The 20,653-nt window shown below is 30.2% G+C and overlaps 1 protein-coding gene across 7 annotated transcripts in view; it reads left to right on the top strand.

Annotated features, from left to right (window-relative positions):
• The window catches only part of LOC126733421 (proton-coupled amino acid transporter-like protein pathetic), a 122,982-nt gene that overhangs the window by 99,907 nt on the left and 2,422 nt on the right, over positions 1 to 20,653 (top strand). For 5 of the 7 annotated variants that reach the window (XM_050459750.1, XM_050440244.1, XM_050454772.1 and 2 more), the window contains exons 2-5: positions 9,433 to 9,497; positions 13,103 to 13,237; positions 14,579 to 14,814; positions 17,847 to 18,435. In XM_050459750.1, coding sequence (XP_050315707.1) covers positions 9,490 to 9,497; positions 13,103 to 13,237; positions 14,579 to 14,814; positions 17,847 to 18,435 — 968 coding nt within the window. In that variant the 5' untranslated portion in view covers positions 9,433 to 9,489. Of the gene's footprint in view, positions 1 to 9,432; positions 9,498 to 11,496; positions 11,650 to 13,102; positions 13,238 to 14,578; positions 14,815 to 17,846; positions 18,436 to 20,653 lie in introns of all 7 variants that reach the window. The other 2 variants (XM_050438133.1, XM_050437430.1) reach the window with 1 other exon arrangement.

Consider the following 20,653-nt stretch of genomic DNA (forward strand, 5'->3'; position numbering starts at 1 on the left):
TTTTTGTTATGAGTCATTAACTTTATCAATAGCTAATTACATCAATCATTTGGTAAATAAACAATTTTGGTTAAAAATTTAAAGGAAGATTTGCATTTTCCAAATTTGGATTTTTATTTAGTTAGTGATAATATGTGATATAGAATAAACGCTTATCTACTGATTACTTAGTAACGTTTTAAATTGCCTAATGTGGGGTTATTGCATGTATTTTTACTTTTTTCTCAATTTATTTTAACGGAGTGTTAATAGCAAATACTACCAAATTTGCCAATTTTCAAATGGTAATTTATAATTCCACATGTAGTTTAGTATGACGTCAGTACCAAAAGCCTGGCGGCAACTGACCAATTTACATGTTATAACTTATTCATTACCTAGTTAATATTTCTGGTTCCTTTTAGTAATTTTTAGAGTGCTAATTATTTTTTTTATCAGCATTTAAATGACAATTTGCTTTCTTTGACCTTCACACGCCACTGGTGTAAAAACCCTTTTTCACAGAGCTCTTTTGGTGAATCGCAAACAGGTTTATACAATGGCGCTTTATAATACCCTTCTTGTTTAATTTTTTTCTTATCCTCTTTATATAGAGGGAATTAAAATGACAAAAGACTACGGCTTTTGCATGTAAAGCCCTTTTATGTATGCTTTTTAATGTTTTGTTGATTGCCCTTGACAACATTTGAGCATTTTAAATTACAGAATCTTTTCTTAGGAACAAACACCGGAATTAATGATTTTCAAACGATTTTATACATAACCTTCAATAGTTGGTATATAAGAACTAAACCATATTCATTTCCTGTTTAAGTAACGCCAATTAAAAAAATGTTATCCTCCAATTTAATTTAACGTTTAGTTATACGCAGTTATTCCCTTTTACGTAAAATCAATGTGACTGGGTTAATTTATGATTTTTTTATTAACCTTATCTTTTCAATAAGTCAACCATGTTTGAACAATTTTTCACAAACTAGAGGAGTAATTTGGTATCGCGAGAAACACATTATTTTTAAAATGGGGCAAGGACATCGGATTTAGATAAATCAAGATTAAAAAAACATCTTTTTTTAACTGGAAATACCAGGATAGTATTAACAATTTTCCGGATAGATCTAAATTTGTTTTATTTTTAATTTTTTGCTCTCAGTTTAAAAACTAGAAATAACTAGATGTAGTTAAATTGTAGTAATATGTTTAAACGAAAAACAAAAAAGTTCTTAAATCTTAAAATAAAAATTTTAATAAAAGCGTATTAAGTAGGTCGAAGCATGTTGAATATGAAAAAAATTTTAAATTTTCTGTTTTTCTGCTTCTATCTTGCATGTCAGCTGTTTGTCACTATGCCACTATTAACTTAGCTGTTTTTATTACAAACTAGTTTTTTTGAATCTGTACACTTCTACCGAAAGCGTAAAAAAGTATTTAAAAATAGAATACTTGCTAAAATCACTAAAAGAAAACTGTGATAGGTTTTTAATTGTTTAATGATAGATATTTCTCAAAAAATGTTCATCTTAATATATGAAAAAGATAAGTATAAAGATAAATGTTTTACATATCACATAATAATTTTTTTACATATCACATTATTTTTTAAGGGCTAGGTATTTTATAGAACTTTCAATATGGCAGATCTCACATTTATTAAATTATATAATTTTTGAATTTAAATATTTAATTAAGTTATTCGCCATCGGCAAAAGAAGAATGAAATAAGTAACATTAACAAATTATTCGGCATCTTATAAGTACTAAACGGTAAAAAAATTAAATTATATTTCTATATTATTTTTATATTCTAAAATTATATTAGAATTCTTGCAATTATAACTAAAACTACAAATTAATTTTTGTTACTGCATTAAACTTGCAACATTAGTTTACTTATATTTTTAGCTAAAGAAGTATAGTAGTAAATAAACAAGTTTTGTCAGATAGGCAAAACGTGTCAAATACAAAACAAAGTGAATAAAATTTGCAAATATAGTTGTCGGTTAAATTTTATTGTTATTTGAACTTTGAAGCTGTAAATTAGTGGCCTATATATTTCAAGTAATAGTTATGGAAAATTTTAGCTTCTAGCTGGCTATTTTGTGAATATCTGTTTAGAACGTTAATCCAGTATTTATGAATGTTAGCATATATCTTAATTTGAATTTTTAAATATAAATATGTTGGGTGACTAATATTAGAACACCAGAAATCCTAAATAATTTTTTTAAGTTTCTAATCAATATTATTCTTCGCCATCTAACAGAACTTTTGTCCACAATATGTCTTTAGATAATGATTTTCAGAATCACATATCTTGGACATCTGATTGTTTAGCCAAGATAGGTTTTCTCTTTTTCACTTTCTTTCTATATAAGTTTAACTCCATTCTCATCACAATGTTATCATTGCTTACAAGATTTAATAAGCTATTTTTTTGTTGTAAAAACATATAATAAATTTTAATAATTTTTGTTTTTAACTATAGTCTATTCCCGAGTTTACCTCATGCGTTTACACTGAAAATTTGCTTCCTTATCGTAATCAATTCCATATTCAGTTTCGTTAACATATGGTGCCCCACCCACTTCGACTACGTTTAAACGATTGATTATATTAAGTTCTAAAAGCCCACGCAGGCTTTTGTTTTTGCGGTTCACCGCCGATAGGTTTTTTTCATTTTATTAATAGAATTTTCGCCATTATCGTACAGGAAACGAGTAATTTTTATTTTGTTCAATAGGTTATAGTCAGTATATTAACCTGCGATAAAACATTTAAAAAAAAGTGGATGCAAAAATTTGGATGTATATATGTAGGTCAATCTAGTCATACGTGTGTGTAATGGTTACTTTCTTTACATCTACAGAAACGTGAAACAAATGCATACGGCCAGGTGATAATTTACAGTGTTTGGATATGTCTACACTGGATATTTTAAAATTTTCAGAAGGATAAGATATTTATATCAAACTGAAAATTCCACTTTTCCAGAAGCTTCTGAAAAGCTATTATGGAGTTTTAATACAGCTCTAATTTTTTTAAAGTTTGTTACCCTGAGTGGTCTTTTAAAATCTATTAGAATTATTGATAAAGTTAAATAAAGGTGACTGACCAAATATTATTTTTGGAACCATTAACATTGAAGAGTTTAAAGATATTGAGACGATTAACAAGTTGTTGGAATTTAAATGAGAATAGCTCGTGTCCTACTATTTAAGCACTAGTGAAGCATGTCTAAAAGTGAAGCATATAGATTTAAAGATTTAAAAAGTCTGAAATATCATAATTCAACATGAGCTTCTTAAAAGATATTGATCCTAATAAATGTAATAATTCTTGAATGTTTTGCCTTTTAATAGGTGTTAAGTGTAAGCGACCAAAATTTTATAAATAAGACACGAGCGCTCACGACAAATATATATTCCAGACTACCGGGCTTTTCCTTTTTAAAATACATTCTACCAGATCTAAAGTTTGTCCAAACAGTTGGATAACAGATGTGGGTAGATTCCCACCATAGTTCGAAGGCTCATTAGTATTATACATCCCAGCCTAGAGTTGCTTTTAGCACCATGTGGTCTCACTTTGGGCCCGGTACTTTTCCATAGATTACAGTCGGCCATTCCTGACTATCTTCGCGCCCTCGTGAAGACTCTCTTTTCTTACGTAGACGTTACCTATAACAAAAAAAAACAACAATTAGTAAACTATTTCTCACTACAGTTGTTAATTCTCGCAGTCACTGTCGGACTCGTTGGAACTAACAACTGTAGAAAACAATTTTAATTTATCAGAGGGACATATCCCTTTATATGCGGTTTTACAGCGTTCTGCACCCGCTAGATCCTTAACCACGTATCGATCGTTATCTAACACTGCCGTTACAGTGAAGGGTCCTTAATAATGTGGTTCGAGTCTCTTGCTCTGTCCATCATTTGAACACTTTGTTCTTTGGACAAGGACCTGTTGTCCTATAGTAAACGTTTTTATGCCGGCATGTCTTTGGTTGTACAACTCCTTTTGTTTTTGCTGACTTTCAGCAATCTTTGTTGACGCTTCCGCTCTCACAGTCGGCAGGTCAACGGGTTCTTCATTACAAACCTCAGCTGTAAGATAAGCGTCATCAATACCACGTGGCTGTTAACCAAGAAATAGCTCATAAGGCGATTTCCCGGTGACCGAGCTTACCGCTGCATTGATGCCCCATCTGACAGTAACTAGGGACTTTTCCCAATTTTGTTCATGTGATATGCTATCCCTTAACGTTATAAGTAATTGCCGAGGTCCTTTGACCTCAAGTATTATTTCCTTGATCCGTCGATCAAATAAAAAATAGATCCGTCGATTTCAGATATAAATTTGTATCCTTAACTCATACTCATAGATCCTTTGATCTATGGAGATCCGTTGATCTCAACTAAAATCCGTTGATCTTAGATTGTATAGACATAGATCCTTTGATCTATGGAAATCCGTTGACTTCAATTAAGACACAATATTAACAACTTACACACATAGATCCGTTGATCTCAACTAAGATCCTTTGACCTTAATTTCTGTACATAGATCCGTTGATCTATGGAGATCCTTTGATCTTAATTAAGATCCTTTGACCTTAATTCGTAAATATAGATCCGTTGATCTAGAGAGATCCCTTGATCTCAGATATAATGTTGTGATCTTAACTCATACGCGTAGATCCTTAGATCTATGGAGATCCGTTGATCTCAACTAAAATCCATTGATCTTAGTTCGTATAGACATAGATCCTTTGATCTATGGAAATCCATTGCCTTCAATTAAGACACAATATTTACAACTGACACACATAGATCCGTTGATCTATGGAGATCCTTTGATCTTAATTAAGATCCTTTGACCTTACTTTGTAAGTATACGTCTTATACTCACAATTCATCATCTTGAAAAGTATTCTATTTCTTAATCAAATCAGGAGACACCACCATCGGTCTGCTAACTCGTTTGGCTCCCTCTCCTAAGTCCTGGACCTCATAGCGATCATTAATTAACACTTTTGTTATGCGGAATGGCCCTCTGAACTTCGGTAACAGTTTTCGGCTTGACCCCGTTGAAACCTCACTGACTATTCGCACCAGCACTACATCTCCTTCTTGATACTTCGTAGCCTCTTTTCTGGTCTTGTCATATCTTTCTTTTTGCTTTCGTTGATCTTCGGTTATGCGTTGGGAAATACTTTCTCGCAACTCATGTAAATCCAATCTTTCAATTTGAACTTGCACTTCGTTCAAAATTCATGCTTCAGCTATATTCTTTGATTTGCAACCGATTAAACATTCCATTGGTGTGGCATTTATAGCTCGATTAAATGTATTTAGTGAGCATTGTATTTTTTTGATAAACTGGTCCCGTTGTCAGCTTCTTTTTCTACTATTGTCGCAGCTAAAGCGTTAACAATAGTCTTAATATACCTTTCACATTGGCCGTTGGCTATCGGAGTAGCAACAGCATTTAACACATGTTTTATCCCATAAGTCTTGCAAAAGTTATCAAACGTTTTCGAAGTAAAAGCTGTTCCTCTATCATTTATAATACGATTGGGACACCAAAAAGATGAATTAGGTTCATGAAAGCGTTAACAACATGTTTACTTTTTTGATCACGTACAGGTTCCAATACACAAAACTTGGTAAAACCATCTACAATCACCAACAGAAATTTATTCTTCTTCTTGCTTGTAACAAATGGGCCCACGTGATCGATGTGAAGTGTATGAAATGGAACTGCGATTTTTTCGATTGGATGTAGTTTACCTTGTTTAAATGCATCCGTTTTCCTATAATAAGCACAGTGTAAACAAGCCTTGATATACTTTGTGACAAATCGCCTCATTTGTGCAAACCAATAATTTTCACAAATGAAGCGATTTGTCACAAAGTATATCAAGGCTTGTTTACACTGTGCTTATTATAAGAAACCGGACGTAATTAGCTAAATAAGTTGTCACGTGTCAAATATAAAACAAAGTTATCCTGAGTCAAGTTTTTAATAGACGTGCGTTTATTGAGAAACAGAATGGTTTAAAACTTTAATAAAATCTGAAATAATTACTAATATCTAATATTATCTCTATGGTATTCATAACGGTATATAATCTTAAACGTTGCTTTGATGTCCTAATTGCATAATTTGCCAAAAGTGCACGATTTCGTTTTAAAAGGGGTGATTTTAACCCTATATGGGGTTGTTGGATGAGTCACACATAAGAACCGATGTAAACCTAATCAATAATTTTCTCAACTGAGTTCGCTCACCTTTCAATGCACCTAAAGAGTGTGGTAACATGCGATTTTCTTTTAAGGAATGCATTCATATTGTATGTTTCAAGATAGACATCATAATGAATCTTGTAGAATATACAAGCGTAGGAATAATTTTTACGGCCTAGGAACTATTATGGACGGACATTAAATTATTATCGTAAAATTTTATTTCCAAAGCCGATAAGAAATGCTTTTAAGCGAAATTATTTTTGGTCGTAAAAATGTCGGAAATTTTCCGTTGTCCTGTAGTATGTTATCAACCGAAATAAATTAGTTTTTTTGTACCCTCATCACTAATTTTTTAACCGTGATTTCTGCTTACTTTATTTAATAGTTAGTTATTTAACAGGCGTGACAAACATAAATTAAAACATCAATATTTTAACTCCGATGAAACTTGACCGGAGATATAGCAATAATAGTTCCAAAGTCTATTGTTTTACCAAATTAATGCTTTCATATTGCTTTTGTTAACTTAGTCAGCTAGTATAGATCGAAAATAGTTTTTGTTATTGACACTTTTTTAATTGGTTTTAAATTAACAGTATTACATGGCTTTTATCTAGCCATTTCATATGATTTATAGAGATAGCTAGCTTTATGTTTTTGTATCTTTGGGCCTGTTTCTTTATGCAACCTTAAGATATTTTGAAAAATATATTAAAATGCATTTTAAATGCATGTACACTTTTTGTTATTTAAACTAATGTTTAATATGTTTACTAAGTTTAGAATAAATACAGCCATAGTAGTAGCCTCAAGCAAAAAAATAAATGGCATAAAAATCTGTTGATATTTAGACTTATGGAAATGGCATAGATGTTTCAGGAAGTCCAAATATTAGATCATCAATTTCATAAGCATAAACAATAAAAATAGCCGGAATGATAACAAATTAATTTCTAAAATTCTATATAATAGCTGCAACTCTATACTTATTTATTAGATTTCCTTTATATTAAGATTTTCTGGAAACATCACAGGTTATTTAAAACATTTTTTGAATATTTATTTTAAACACTGTATTTACTTTGCCTCTTTTCCTAACAGGGCATTAATTTTAAAATAACATGCATGGTTCTTTATGAAAAACTCATGTTAAACAAGGTAATGTGGTCTTCTCATTTACAGTCAAATCCAAGTTTACTTCCAAAAGCAAAAATATTATAGATGTAATTTATAGAAAAGTGATTTTTCACCATTACACAATATTTATTGTTACGTTAAATATATAAACCTACCTAATGGAATCATTATCTTGGTTCATAGATTTAACTCTCCGATGTTAAGGCTGATCCTTCGTGTGAAATTTGCAGAGGCATTGCTCGTGCCTGTTTACTCTCACATTTTTCAAGCTAAATTTTTTCTTTTTTTTTGTGGGTAGATAATGGCTAAATTTGGTAATCTATAGAAATAGATTTTTTTTTTAATTTTTGAGCCTTTTATGCCTGTGTCAAAGTAATAAATTTTCAAGCAATGATATGGCTTATTTAGAGTAAATTTAAAAAAAATATATATTTATAGATTAGTAGAGCTAACTTTTTTCTTTCAGTTGCCGTTTCAATTTAAAAAAAATTTTGTAAAATAAGGTTATTTTCGCGCACGACCTAAGGCTCTTCAGGTACATATTTTGTATCCATAAAGTGGCGCCGTCTAGGAAAATTACAAAATTGCGCCCAGGTGCATATTAAGGGATTTAGGTTTTTGACTGCCATTTATAAATTAAAGCAATATTAAATATTGTGCAAAATCTATTCCGGACACCGAGAAAAAGTTTTTTTTTTGTCCTATAACCAATAATTGTGGCAGCGCCAGATAGCGAATTATAACTGTTTCCGTAAGAGCATTTTGCCCACGTCCCATCAGCTACAACAGTTATCAGTAGTGTCCCTGTATGATCAACATCGCCGGCAGCAATAGCCAATGCTCGTTCTTCCTCTGCAGCTTCTTTCATATATTTTACAGCTGTTGCTTCCGACAAATTGCAAATATTTTCATGTACAGTTCTGTAAAGTTTATCAGATAAGCATGGCATATCTAAGGAAGTACATATTTGCTCTAAATGAGCAAAGCCGGAACCAATGGACATTATCCCAAGAACGGCATTATTATTAGCGTTTTCGTCACTTAATTTTGAAGTTAGAATTTCAAATTTTTCATTGCACATATTACACTGGACATGTAGGATCGATATCAAGCCACTTCTATCTTCTTTTAATATAACCATATTTCCAAGTGTACACCCAAATTGTGGTGAATGGCCAGAAAATTTTAATCAACTCGCTTATAAAAAACTGTATGTCAACTACCCTCCGACCTTCAAGATTTATTAGTGAATTTTGAAGTTAAAAAGATTCCATTTTCCCAGTTGACGAAGAACACTGCAAATTAAATGTAAGTCTTAAAAATAGGCACGGTCAATTATTACTTAGATGTAATGAAATCAGACCATTTCTTACTTGGGACTCAACCTGCATTTCAGTATTATCGTTGTTAATCACATTGCTTACAGGGCTATAAATTAAATAAATAGAAGGTAATATATAAGGATAATATATAATATATAAGATAAATCCGAAAAACTTGCCCCCGAGCCTGCGTCTTCATTACTTGTACTCTACAATACAAAAAGACTAAAATAAAAAATATAAAAGCAATAAAGCAAATTTTCCTCTACAGTTATATACAGGGCGTTTTTTAAGTTCTTCCTTTTAATATGATATAGAACTTGAAAAAAAAAATTTTTCAAATACCATTTTGAAAAATTTTTGGGTTTTTGGGGTTTTTTCCCTTCGTGACTTTTCATTTGATACATCGGTTAACCGAGTTAAGGTTAATAATTTGAGAGCAGTTGCAATAAAAGAGAAATTATCGATTAAGAAATACGACTGATAAGGTGAAAAGGTTGTCAAAACTACTTAAATATTTGGAATAATTTGTATGTATTTGCTAAAACAGCTGTTATTTTCGTTAATTACTTATCTTTAAGAGTCAGGTCGGATCCTCTAAAGAATATGGCAGTTAATGAGGAAAAAATATTCCAAACATTATTAAAAGTACTTATCTTTAATAAAAGTATTACTTAAAGAAGAATGCACTGTATAAAACTTATAATTTTTTTCTGTTATAGCCCCAACTAATCGCCCAACTTGACACTAAAAAGGGCGGAGTAAACACACAAGTCATCATGTCAAGGTAAGCCCCCAAAGTTCTGAGTTTATGATACAAATACCCAAAAAAAAATCATTCATCGACAACATCACAACGCTTCTTTTTTTATAAGGTATTCAAACTATCAATCAATATTTTATTATCAAAGCTATATATTTTTATAAATTTCAATTAAATTTGGTGTATGGCACTATTTTTATTTTATTGATTTATATATTGATTTTTGTTTTGTTTGGAAAAAAACCATGTATATCTGCAGGCATATTAGTTAGGGCGCTTATGTCTTCCTCTGTGCGGTGGAACCTTTCAGTTATTTATTTTATCAGAATACCTTAATTTGTTGGAAAAAAGAAGCTTTGTTTATCATTGCGCTATTTATGTTAATAACCTCTGTGCCGCTTCTCATGATATTAAGTGTTTGAGCTTGTTTTTCTGTTAATTTCTTCTGTGCTTCTTTTGTCATGTTTAAACATTAAAATTAATTTATAAAAATAAATTTCTTTAATATTGTTGTAAGTTCTTTAGCATAGATACGTGGTAGTTTAAACATTACTGACAGGTTTCACAAGCACCATGCATCACCTACTTTATTGCTAACTAATGTCTAATGTAAAGTCCATATATGTGTATTTTTATTTTTTATATTACATAGATTATATTTTTCCATACTACATATACTTTACCGGAAACAAAAATTAAACATAAAAGATTAATAAAGTAAAATAAAAGACAAAATACACTTATACACAAATAATTTTATATTATTTTCATTACTTCGCCACATAACAAAAATTGTGTTTTTTTGGAACTTATTTTAAATATACGTAAATTTTGCATTAAACATTTTTTGTTAACAATCATTTTTTTTAAATCTTAGAATTTATATAAATAATGAAAAGACCAAGATTTTAGAGTACGTAAATATACCTTTATAAAAAGAGTAAATAATTTAATATAAAATTGTAATACAAAGACTATAAGATGTTTTGTATTTAATTTATTTGTTATTTATCATGTTGTTTCATAGTTCTTAAATATTTTTGTATTTTATATTTTTTAAGGTTTCGTTTAGTTTAATTAAAATTTGTTTAATACAAAAATTTATGTTATTAGTTTATATACATGCAAAATTATTTTATTTAAAGACAAAATATATATGAATATTAAAAATCTATAATTATGATTTAAATAAATTGAATATAAATATTTTTGAAATTATATAAAATAATTGCATAATATTGATCCTAATTATAGTATCTAAGTATAAAATATTTTAAAAAGTCAAAGCTGACCAGACTTGGTCAAATTAAAATGGTTTGTTGAAGTTAATTATTAAAATGGCTGAATTTCTCCAGTCTGGAACTGAAAAAAAATATTTAAAAAAAAATCAGTTATCAAAGAAAATGGAAAAAAGTGGTGATATAAAGTATAAAATTAAAACATAAACTTTAATTAAAATAAGAATCTTTAATAACTATATAAAAACAAAAATGGATAATAATGGAGTTATTATTGGACCAAAACTATTTAGATATTACATTCTAGTTTAGTTTTCATTGTTTTTTTTTTATTATTTATATTTTTTCTTATTTCGAAAAAAATCTCCTAATTACCAATATTAATTAAAGAAGGGGTGTAGGATTTTCTTATAACATTTCCTAACTAAAATCTTTAATTAATTAATCCACATAAAGCTCCAGAATAGCAGTATAAATTTCAAGTTTAATAAATATAAATTTATACGCAAATATACAAAAATACACATTATATAAAACATAGAAGACTATTTTTTATCATTTTTACCAATAAAGTAGGTTATGTATTTTTATCAACGCTCCCACACACTATTATTCCAAATAATACTAATCTTTAAAGCTTTTACTTCTTTTCCGATACTGTACCGCCAAAGAGAACTGAGACAGCGATAGATTAAAAAATGATGTCCAAATTACATAATAGGCAATGCCAATGCGTTTATACATGGTTAAATTAGTGTTGTTTTGATAATATTTTGTAAGTTTAGTCAATTCAATTGGCGCAAGTCAAGTTTATCGGAGCCCTGCTAGCGAAGTACGGCGCCCTGAGTGGTGTGTGCTGACACGGCGGCATAGCTATGTTATGCTGCTGAGTGGGAGCTACGGGAATAGTTCTGTCCGTCTTATAAGGACTTGCCACGGTACAGCTGAAATTTTTTAATTTTTTTTATATAATATATTATACCTGCAAAAACCAGCCAGATTTATATTTGTTTTTTGTTAACCCTTCTACTTCCTTATATATTATTATACCATGAGTTTATATGCAAATTTTATGCTCGTATTATATTTTGGACCTATCCTTGTAGTTTGTGGTATTGTTCTTTGAAACTGAAAATTTTTTCCATTTTCTTTCACATATTTTTTTAATTTAACATTTGTGATACCCATGTAGATATGTTCATATACCAAATAACTTTTGATGCACGTGTGACGTAGCTTAATTGCCATCGTATAAATTTTTAGCGCGGTCAACTGTCTATTTAAATTTAAATTTCCCGCTCTTGATTCTATTGATAATGAATGACATATTGGTCCATTTTTCAAATTTGATTAGCTTTTTTTTGCATATTCTCATTTAAGTAAATTTTTTGTTGTTTTAAGCTTTACACTCTCAACTTACAGCCGATTTTTTTCCTAGAAATTTTTAACGTTACGTGCGTAATTACATAGGAATACTTCTTCTCGATTTTTGGGTTTATGTTGCTTCAAAAATTATTTATTTTCGAAAGTAAAAAGATGCTATATTCAAGGGCAGAATATTAAAAGCTTACTTACAGTTCCTATAATTTATAATTATCCGTTAGCTAGTGTATAAAAGATAATAGTTATCTAGGGTCCAACTTATTAATTTTCAGTTAACTCTAATTCTAAAATCACCTTCGTTCAAATTTTAATTTTCAACGCATAATTTAAGATATCTGAAACCATTAAGCGAAATTATATTATATCAAAAAGGTTTAGACTGAATTGATAGTCGTATAAAAACTATAGTCTATAATATATAAGAAAATTTTATACTTGTAAAATATACTGTGTCACTTGCAGAATATTTTGGTTCAAGAAAAGTATGTAAAATTTTGCAAAGCTGTAGACATTTCGTTTGATACCGTGCATCAAGCTTTATTTGTTATCGACTATAGTAATATAATAAATATAAGATTATAATTAAGCCGACATGAATACAGGCATAAGTGAATTTTAGCATTTTTTAATATTTGACTGAGTTTCCAATATTGCCTATAAGCAATGCCACAAAATCCTCCTTGCATCCTATCCTTATCTACATATTATATACCGTACAATACATTGTCAGTATGTTATATCAAAAAATATATTTAAGCAGGCTTTCTTTTCAAGTTTCTATACCATTTACGTCTCCCCTATGAGACACTGTTTTTAGATTATAATTTTACTAACCATTATTATCGTACGCAAATGTCATTTGCAAAACGAGCTTTGTTAAGTTTTGGTTTACAAAAATTGGACCGGAATTAAAAACTCCTGAATCGTTTTTAAGTAAAGCTTTCGTCCAAAGTGTAAACCAAGACTTGTGTCATGTTACAAGCGGTACTAACATTCGTTTAATTTTAGCTACAAGGCTGAGAAGGCTGGAGAACCAGTACAAGTTGCATCCGCCAATGGGTCCACAGTGCCGCTGTACAAGCGGGATGTGGAGGTGGGAGATTATGACCCGTTTCAGCATAGGAAAGTGGATCATCCGACATCGTAAGTACTTTTTCATGTAAGAGTAACATTAGATTAAGCGGATTTTTATATAGCTTCAAAAATTGACTAACTAGAACATTGACTCAAGCACCTAGAATAGATAAAAAAAATTACCTTAAATATGTAGAACAGAATTATTTGGCTTCAGAGACCTGGACTAAATTTAGGTGATTTTAAATATTTGGGATACATGCAAAATTGCTTCAACAAAATTCATTAAAATAGCTTTAAATATCTGTCGTCAATTGAGTAAAATAATATAATAAAGTAAAATGCCAAAATTCTCCAAATACCCAGAATATTAAGAGGATTTAAATAAGCTTCAGATATCTTAAATATGGCTTCAAATCTTTAAAAATATCTGAATATAAGACATAAACCGTTATTCTTATTGTATCTATATATATATATATATATATATAGGCTTTCGTGGCGACTGAAAAATATAATTTCAGTTTCTCCTTTTGTTTAGTTTTTTTGGACACCCAGATTCAAAGAAATTATTTATGAATTTCTAAATATTTTAAAAGTAAAGAAAAAGATTTTTAAAATTGATCCTTACTAAATTTCTCTTCATATGTTTTTATGTTATTTTCTTTTATTTTTAAATTTGATTTTGCTTTACGATTCAATTTTGTACACCTGTTTAAAAATGAGAATAATTATCTGCGGAAGATATTGCTTAATTTTATGTTATGTAACTAGTTAGTTACTTATATATTAAGTTTAATATGGAATTCCAAGAAAAAAAGTAACTTTGAATTTATTCCGTTTGTCTACTTTAATAATAAATACTATGTAGTTTAGTTTATATTATTTTTCTCCTTGGTCGGATTTTAATGGGTTTTTTATTCAGATATATTCGATGTTCTTCTTTTGGGTTGTTTCTGGTATTTTACTATTTTTTGTTATTCAAATTCTACTTTAAATTTCAATTTTAATGATTTCTTATTTGGGCAACTACTAAATTACTGATTATAAATGCTTTAATATTTTTAAATTCTTCCAAATTCTATTTTCATTTTAATGCAACTTTTTCCTCTGTTTTTATTTTTTTTTTCAATATTTTTTAATCTCATAATAAATATATAATAAATAATTTACTTGGTGAAAAATAATATTTTAATATTTTATTTTAAATATACAAATTTTAAAAAAAACTGGAAACTATTCTTTCCAAAAACGTTTACAAGCTGCTCCAATCATTTTCGAAAATGTCTGTTTTTTTTTTTTTTGAACATACAAATTATAATTTTTCGTGACCAATGGACGTTTCACTAATTCTATATTATTCAAAACTATTATACAATTATAGAAAATCAAAATTAAATATTTTTTTAGGGATATGGATACGTTTATTCATTTACTCAAAGGAAGTCTTGGATCGGGAATTCTTGCGATGCCGTACGCGTTTGGAAATGCCGGACTATTTTTAGGACTCGCGTGCACCTTTGCCATAGGAATAATTTGCACTTACTGCATCCACATCTTGGTAAAAAGCGCTCATGAGCTGAGTAGGAGAACTAAAGTGCCTAGTTTAGGGTTCGCTGAGGTTGCTGAGGCCGCTTTTCTTGCAGGTAGGATCATTAATTCATATCTGAATAATATTGATAGGCTGTTTCATTGTGATTATTTTTTTTTAAATTTTAGGTACACAAAAAAATTTTTTACTGAATTTCAAATTACTAGATAGTTTTACCACTAAACAAAACTCTCAATTTTTTTTCTATTGACACGTCTTTCGCTAACGATGTTAGCATCTTCGGGAGAAGACTAAATCTGAACTAAAACTATATACAAATAGCCTTATATACTAATACGAACAAATCTTAAACAATAGGTAAACTTTTTAATTGACTATAGGAGATTGGACCTTTATCCCTGTTAACAATGTTTTTTTGATTTTTGAATATTGCTAAACTTTCGTAGGCATCTAATTTTCTATTGTTATTAACTTGACTAGTTTAAGTAAGTTTAAGTTGTCTATCCCTACAAAGTGACTAATATTTAAAACATGTTGAGTCAAACTTGACTTTTCAACTCTTCCATATTTCACCTGAGCTACATGTTCTTTCAAGCATTCTAACATTAATTGATCTTCTAGTTTATCCTATGTATTTTTTATCAGAGTCGTTGCAATTATCTCATAGATCCCGGATTTTTCATTGGTTTTTATTTTATCTTTTGGGTTTCCTAAAAGATTTCGAAACTTGACCGAATTTTAATCTAGACCATTTTTAGACCTAAGCCTTTGAAAACCCTGTCAAAGCCTCTCGTCAAGATAGGTATGGTATTGCAACAACAGTTTGCTTATTCACATCTTTTTTAAATGTGGTAAAGTTTTTAAAATTAATTTTAAATATGTGTCTTCTAATCAGCTTATGAATAATCTTATCATCATATTATCCAATTATCCAGTGAATCTAGCAATTGTTTTAATTGTTGCTTTTTCTTTATTAAATCTGTTATTACTTAGAGGAAATGAGACCAAACGATGTACTAAATAATGCATGCTAGCCATTTTCTATTGGAAACAATGGTTAGAGTCACTAGTATTGTATCTAAAAGTATTTGTTTCTTTTCTATAAATATCAAATTATAACTTATTATTTTCAAAAATATAATAACATGTAATATAAAAGAGATTAATGGTTATTAGTGGTATTAGTGGTAAAACTGTCTCGTAATTTGAGTTTCACACCAAATGTGCCTTTATTGATTATTATGGGACTTTTAACAAATTTGAATAATTTGAAATTTATATTTTTAAAGTTAACTGTTTGATTTTACTGAAGTATTGGTCTATTTTTAAATATATATAAAAAAAAATATAAATTTCTCTCAAAAAAAATTACATTAAAAATAATAAAATTATGGCTACTTTTAATTGTTAAGCATTTATTCTTATTGAACTTTGTAATAGTATTCTAACTTTGAAAACTTTCTCTCAGAACTATGAAAAAAAGTTATAGAAGCACACTTCTTATTTGCGGTACCTGATGTATAAATCTCATATAAAAAAATTGTGATATCACAATTCCTAAAAATGATTATCTTTAGATAAAAAGCGAAATGTAAAAAAAAAATCCTAAATAAGAGATGTCCTAAAGTTGATGGGGACCATTTAAAATTGATAATACAGACATAAATGAGACTTCCTTAATGAACTTTTTAACAATGCTTTATACTAAAGGTAATTAATATGAAAGTATGCTTAATAATAAAAACATGCGGAAGGTAAAAATTAATTTTTATAATTTACTCAAAGCTATACTGTTGACTCCTACTACCCTAAATCAGTTAGACCATAAAGCCCCATTGTGCTAGGTCCAACGTTTTAAAGAGGTAAAAGGGAACAAGGTCGGCTTGAAAATTATTTTAAATGAAGTAAAGATTTCATGACTGTCGAACAAAGTTTCATCAAGGTAAATTATTAGTCGATCTTCATTTCTATATTATTTTATAGCCGTTAGACTCTATTATTGCTTGGAGTTTATTAATCGTCTTATACTTAAAAAAAAATTTTAAGCATAATGTTTCTTAAGCTAGATATGCTACGAGAAATATTATTTCGTCTTTAATTAGTCTTTTTCTTAGGGTAACCACAGTAGTTATTAATTGTTCTTCATACATCTGATAAATCTTCTTAATAGATCCAAATTACTCTTATCCACACGTTTTAAGGAAACGGAGTCGCTTCGTTTTCTCCTGGAAATTGTGTATTTCCCTAGTGTATCCTTAACTGTAGACAAAGGTGTTGTTTGTGAAATCACAACTCTCAGCTTCAGCATTGTCAAAGTTAAAATCTCTTGATAGTAAAGATTTAAGAACATGAATGCGTTCTTCTAAACGTGTTACTACAGTAGGACAGGTGTTACTATCAGAACCCGCCCATGGTCGCCACATTTTTGCAAGAAAATTCCACAAAAAAATAAGTTGCATCACATGCTTACACCAATAGCTTAAGGTTACCAATACTTACCAAAGCTCACTAATAGCTTAAGTTAACTCATAAAGAACTTATTTAAAACTAAAATTGTTTCACTAAATTAAATTTTTTTTATATATACTAGACCATGGGTAGGTAATTACAGACGCAAAGGTAGATATAATACTTACAGACCTAACATCTCAAATTTTAATTTGGACTAGTTTCAGGTATAAATATATAAACATATTTAAATTTTTTGCCATTGATCGTACCTGCTTAATATTTTGCTATGCAGGTAAATATTAATTTTTTAATTTGGCTCTGACCATAAATATAATAATTTTGGGTCTGTTTATGACCGTACAGATAATTAGGATTTTCACCGCCATAGGTGAAAAGATCAACGTATTGAGTGCACTATACGTAAAAATCTTTTTAACTAGCTCTTTCTTTATTATAGAGGTTTAACCTAAAGTATTAGATGAATAAATGTTATTTTAATAGAGAAATTATTCAGCTTAGGTAAGAAGCTAAAATCAATAAAATCGTTACAAATCTTCTCAAATCGATAATTTTTTTGGGCAATTTCTTTAATACACCCTTGAAAGAAAGAGAGGTAGATAGATAATGCTTACATATAAAAAAATGTTTTATTTTCAATGTAATTTTCTTTTCCAGGTCCTCCAAATTTCCGACCATGGGCGAAATTCGCAAAAGCAAGCATAAACCTCTTCTTAGTAATCGATCTACTCGGATGCTGTTGCGTCTATATAGTATTTTGCTCCGAAAACATTAAGCAAGTTATAGAATTTTATGCCAAAGATTATCCAGAATATCACTTCGATCTCCGCATGTACATGGCTCTGATGCTTCCCCTCCTGATCCCCATCAACCTGATCAGAAACCTCAAGTTCATTTCCCCATTGTCCATGATTGCTAATATCTTAGTAGCCTCAAGTATTGGCATTACTTTCTACTACATCTTTTCCGATCTTCCTCCATTAGATTCACAACCGTTTGTTGTCAGTATTACTAAATTGCCAGTATTCTTCGGAACAGCCATTTTCGCTTTGGAAGGTATTGGTGTAGTTATGCCATTGGAAAACAACATGGCCAACCCGCACCACTTTATCGGATGTCCTGGAGTACTGAACACTGGCATGTTCTTTGTTGTGGGACTGTATGCCGCCACTGGATTCTCTGGATTTTTGAAATATGGTAGCAATACTGCGGCCAGTATTACTTTGAACTTACCAGTTAATGAACCGTAAGTATTTATTCTACTCTAATTACGTTTTTGAATTCGGCATTCTACAGGGTGTTTCAGAACTATGGGATCAAACTTCTAGGGGTTGTTCAATGCAACAGTAGAATCCATTTGAGTATAGGAACCCATGTCCAGAAATGTGTCAGTACGCCACTACGGCCCTAAGACGCGTTTAAATTTAGAAAAAATAATAATTACATAAATCTGATGCATTTATTTTTACCTTTTGTATATGATACCATCACAACAATTATTCAAAATTTCTTCCTCCAACCTCATTACGCCGATTTAAACGCCGCACATGATTTCGGCGGACTACACTAAAAATTTTATCTTCGTTTTGAATGATTTCAAATGCTACTGTTATTCGTCCAATTAAGTCTAGCTCTAATTCTACTGAAGTTTCGTAGACTAAAGACTTTACATGTCCCCACAAGAAAAAATCGAGCGACGTTAAATCCGGTGACCTAGAAGGCCAAGAAACTGCTCCACCTCTGGCAATCCAACTGTGCCCAAACCGCTGAGCCAATTACTCGCGTACTTGTACAGCAAAGTGAGCCGGCGCTCCATCATGCTGAAACCACATTTGCTGTCTAACGTTTAGTGGAACATTTTCAAGCAGTTCTGGGAGAACTTCCTCCAAGAAACGCAGATAAATAGGTCCTGTTAACCGTTCCGGTAGAAGGTATGGCCCAATTAAATAATCAGCAACAATGCCTGCCCATACGTTGACAGACCAACGATTCTGATGTTTTCTTGGAAAAATTGCATAAGGATTTTCTTCGTCCCAAACATGGCTATTCCTACTATTGAAAATACTTAAAGGAGGAGGCTTCATCGGTCCACAAAACATATCGTAAAAATTTGGTTGTGCAATGATGTGATCCAGAAGCCATCGACAAAATTGAACTCTAGGTAATCGGGTGCAGTCATACCTTGAACTTTCTGGTGGTAAGTAAAGTGGTAAGGATGGAGTTGTTGCTCGTGTAGTACCCGCCAGACAGAAGCGTTACTCGTATTCGTATTCATAGCGACGTCACGTGTGCTATTTCATGGTTCATCGGCATCTCGCTGAAGCACCTCTTCTTCAAATTCGACCGTTCTTACGGTTCGAGCAACACCAGTATCATGCAACTTGGTCTTAAACATGCCTGTCCCAGCGAGCCGCCGATGAACCGCAATAAACTTTTTGTATCCAGGATGCTGTCGTTCGGGATAACGTTCATGATACAACCGCGATGCTGCTCGTGCATTGCAGATTGTTGCTCCGTATGCCAAATGCATATCTGCCAATTCTTGATTAGTAAAGTTTTCCATTAGCAATAAATGTTTAAAAATTGCAAGCTATAAAATTTTTAAACATGACATTGAGAATTGACATCGATAAGCGTTGACTTTAAACAATTTTTGTTATGGTATCATGTGCAAAAGGTAAAAATAAACGCAGCAGACCCTATTTAGGTAATTAATGTCTTTTATAAATTTTAACGCATCTTAGGGCCGTAGTAGCGTAGTGACGCATTTCCGGATATGGGTTCCTATACTCAAATGGATTCTTCTGTTGCACTGAACAACCCCCTGAAGTTTGATCTCATAGTTCTGAAACACCCTGTATTTGTGAAAACAAAACACAATTTTATTATACGCAAAATATAAAATATATATATATATATATATATATATATATATATATATATATATATATATATATATATATATATATATATATATGCTTTATTTTTAATTTTTGCTTATAATTTTCTGTATATTATAAGCATTAATTTTTAAATTAATTTATTAGGCAAGAATAGACTATCGATAAAAAAATAACAGTCTTTAATAATAAAACTTTGTTGAGATGACCTATAAATGGAGTCCTTTAATACCGTTAACACTTTTGAAAAATTGGACTTTTGGAAATTTTAAGGTATATAAGGTTAAAAAAAGAATTTATAAACCAGGAGACTGATATCCTGATGGTTTTAAAGTGACGTGTTATCAAATCCAAAATGTCTTTAAAAAACGGGTTATACAAAAACGTCTAAGAATTAACATATAACATTATTAGTATTTACTTACATTTTTTATAACCAAGTGAAAATTATCAATTAATTCGTAGAAAATTTAACTTTTTATCTGGTAGTGCTAATTATAAAATACTGTAAATCTATTGTTACGTTGAACCACTTCAATTAAGTTTATATTAGGTGCATCTAGA

The sequence above is a fragment of the Anthonomus grandis genome, chromosome 1 (genome assembly GCF_022605725.1).
Source record: "Anthonomus grandis grandis chromosome 1, icAntGran1.3, whole genome shotgun sequence".
In the NCBI taxonomy this organism is placed as follows: Eukaryota; Metazoa; Arthropoda; class Insecta; order Coleoptera; family Curculionidae; genus Anthonomus; species Anthonomus grandis.